The sequence below is a fragment of the Fonticula alba genome (genome assembly GCF_000388065.1).
Source record: "Fonticula alba strain ATCC 38817 unplaced genomic scaffold supercont2.4, whole genome shotgun sequence".
NCBI lineage: Eukaryota > Rotosphaerida > Fonticulaceae > Fonticula > Fonticula alba.
This window is the reverse complement of record NW_009242974.1, coordinates 2,563,537-2,566,173: the sequence shown is the minus strand read 5'-3', so window position 1 is coordinate 2,566,173 and position 2,637 is coordinate 2,563,537. Positions and strand designations below refer to the sequence as shown.

At 63.6% G+C, this 2,637-nt stretch overlaps 1 protein-coding gene across 1 annotated transcript in view; it reads right to left on the bottom strand.

Annotated features, from left to right (window-relative positions):
• Positions 1–2,462, bottom strand: part of H696_03101 (hypothetical protein) — a gene marked incomplete at both ends in the record, with an annotated part of 2,671 nt that extends 209 nt beyond the window's left edge. Inside the window, 5 exons of the mRNA XM_009496991.1 lie at positions 68–751; positions 802–1,351; positions 1,560–1,754; positions 1,985–2,350; positions 2,401–2,462. Coding sequence (XP_009495266.1) covers positions 68–751; positions 802–1,351; positions 1,560–1,754; positions 1,985–2,350; positions 2,401–2,462 — 1,857 coding nt within the window. The remainder of the gene's footprint in view (positions 1–67; positions 752–801; positions 1,352–1,559; positions 1,755–1,984; positions 2,351–2,400) is intronic.
• Positions 2,463–2,637: the final 175 nt, after the last annotated feature.

Here is a 2,637-nt window from a genome sequence, read left to right as displayed (position 1 = left end):
TGCGCTCGATGTACGACATCCGGCTCCACGACAGGAAGGTCGCGAAGGACGGCATGGACATGCGGACAATGATGAGCTCGCGCGAGGGGATCATGACGATGTCCTGATTGCGGAAGCCATTGGCATAGCAAATCTGCTCGCCGGTGGTCTTGATCATGGCCATCTTGACATGCTTCCCATAGAAGGGGTTCGACTCGGACGGTGTGCACGTGTACTTGTACCACCCTTCGGGCAGGATGCGCTTGGTGACCGTCATGCCGATGGGCTGCGAGCCATCGGGCGCCGGGGACGATGGTACCGGAGTCCCCGGCTTCAGGGCCCCCCCGCCGATGGCCGATCCGATGTTCTTCAGCTTGTCCAGCAGGGGGGACAGGATGCGTGCCTGACCATCATACCCGGGGTCCCCTCCGCCGGTGGCGTCGCCATCCCCGGCAAAGTGCTTCCCGCTGTCGACGACCACGCGCGCGCCCACCGGAGCCACTTCGTCCACCAGGCCATCGCGCATGAGCGCCAGCCCCAAGCGGGCCCAATCGCGCGCGCGTGCGTACATCCCCGACCCGCCAAGCTTGTAGCCCGGCGGGTGGGCCTCCCACTCGACACGGCGCATGCCCACCTTGTCGATGAGATTCCGCAGGGCATACTCGTGGGGCGTCTGCCCGGTGGCAGGGCGGGCCTTTTGCAAGATGGTCCGAGCCAGCAGGGTGGAGCCGCCGGTGGAGTAGGAGTAAATGAGCCCCGGGGCGAAGGCCTGCTGGCCGCCAGATCGGAAGAGCGTCGTGGCGGGTGGGCCTCCCACTCGACACGGCGCATGCCCACCTTGTCGATGAGATTCCGCAGGGCATACTCGTGGGGCGTCTGCCCGGTGGCAGGGCGGGCCTTTTGCAAGATGGTCCGAGCCAGCAGGGTGGAGCCGCCGGTGGAGTAGGAGTAAATGAGCCCCGGGGCGAAGGCCTGCTGGCCGCCGGCATAGTTGCGCGCGCAGTCCGACGTCTGGAACAGGCACTCGGGTGACCGGGAAATCTCGAACCAATCGATGCCGCTGCTCATGGTCAGCATATTCTTCCAGGTGATGCGGCGGCGCACGTCCCCCGGGGTGGCCTGCCATTCGGGCACGTCGATCGGATCATTGTCCAAATCCACATTCATGTGCCCCTGGTAGAGGGCCGAGCCGAGCATCATGTTGGTGGCGGTCTTGGTCATGGACCAGCCCAGGAACAGGGTCTGCGGGCCGATCCCCCCGCGATTGCCATATTGCTCGTGGATGATCCGGCCCCGGTGGACGATGATCACCGCACGGGGGTTGTGCGAGAGACTCATGAAGTCCGAGTTGATGATGCGCTTCAGCTTGCGGCTGTCCCATCCCCGCGTCCCGCACGCCCATCCAGGCGTTTGGAGCATCGCGCAGGGGCAAGGCAAATGCGTCAGCTCAGGCGCACATGTGCAGGCATGTTCCCAGCCATCATCCACATAGCTGAGTCCCTCTCTCTCTCCCCCCCCCCCAGCATGTCAATCGGGCGGGCTTCGAAGCCCCGGGCACGAAATTGCCCCGGCGGACGCACAGGTTCACATCGATGTCCGGTTGCGAGAGGACCATCTCCCCTTCGGGCCACTGGTGGTACCGATCGTCCGGGTACTCCTTGGGTGTCAAATCGCCGAGGTCCTCGTTCTTGACCAGCTCGAAAAGCTCATCCCCCGTCACGATGGTGCAGCCGACACCAGGGCGGTAAATGGACTTGGCGGTTTCCTTGCCGACCCTGTGGCAAGAGCGTGGCCGAGTTACGGCGCGTACATGGCAGACATTGCACACCGACGGACAAGCCGATGTTCCAGGGCGACAGCCAGCCATCATCATCATTATCGTCATCATCGAGGCGGGTGTCAGCCGAGCGGGAGAGCGGGCCACCTCGTTTGCGAGGCAGCACGAGGTGTGACGGGGGAGGAGGAGGAGGAGAAAGAAGAACCATCAAAGGTCCAAGTCCCATACCGCAACTTGGCCGTGACCGACTTCTCCTGATAGTCCACGGTCACCGTGACAAAGAGCCGGACCAGGTCGACATCCTCGCGGAAGACCGTTTGCTCATGGATGCCAGCCACGAAGACCCCGGAGCACATGATGTTGGCCGCGAAGCCGGTGAGAATTGGCCGAACATCGAAAAATTCATCCGTGTCGCTGCTGTCATAGTCGCCCTTGCGGAAGCGCGACAGAATCGTATTCGGCAGGCCACTCTTTTGGGCCTCCTCCGACAGGCGGGTCACGGTGTTCACCAGCAAATTGTACTGGTGGAGTTGGCTCAGCTCGAGCGCCGAGAGGCCCTTGTCCACGACCGGCCAGCCGCTGACATTGAAGAAGCTCTGCCATGCGGTGTTCCCACGGGCACGGGTGCACAAGGAGCCGCGCACGAATGAGCAGGCGCAGTGCAGAGGGCAGCCGGGAGGATGAAGGAGTGTGGACAGCCGGGCATGGGGGTTCGGCGATTTAGAAGGGGCGAGAGTGAGCAATTCGTCCTCCGAGTGACAAAAGAAACCCCCGGGAGAACAGGGCAGACGCCAGCATCTGCTCCCATCCGGGCGCAGGGCCGGGACAGGAAGCAAGAGGCAAGCAACAGGAGGCGGGGGGAGAGGGAGGGAGGGAGGGAG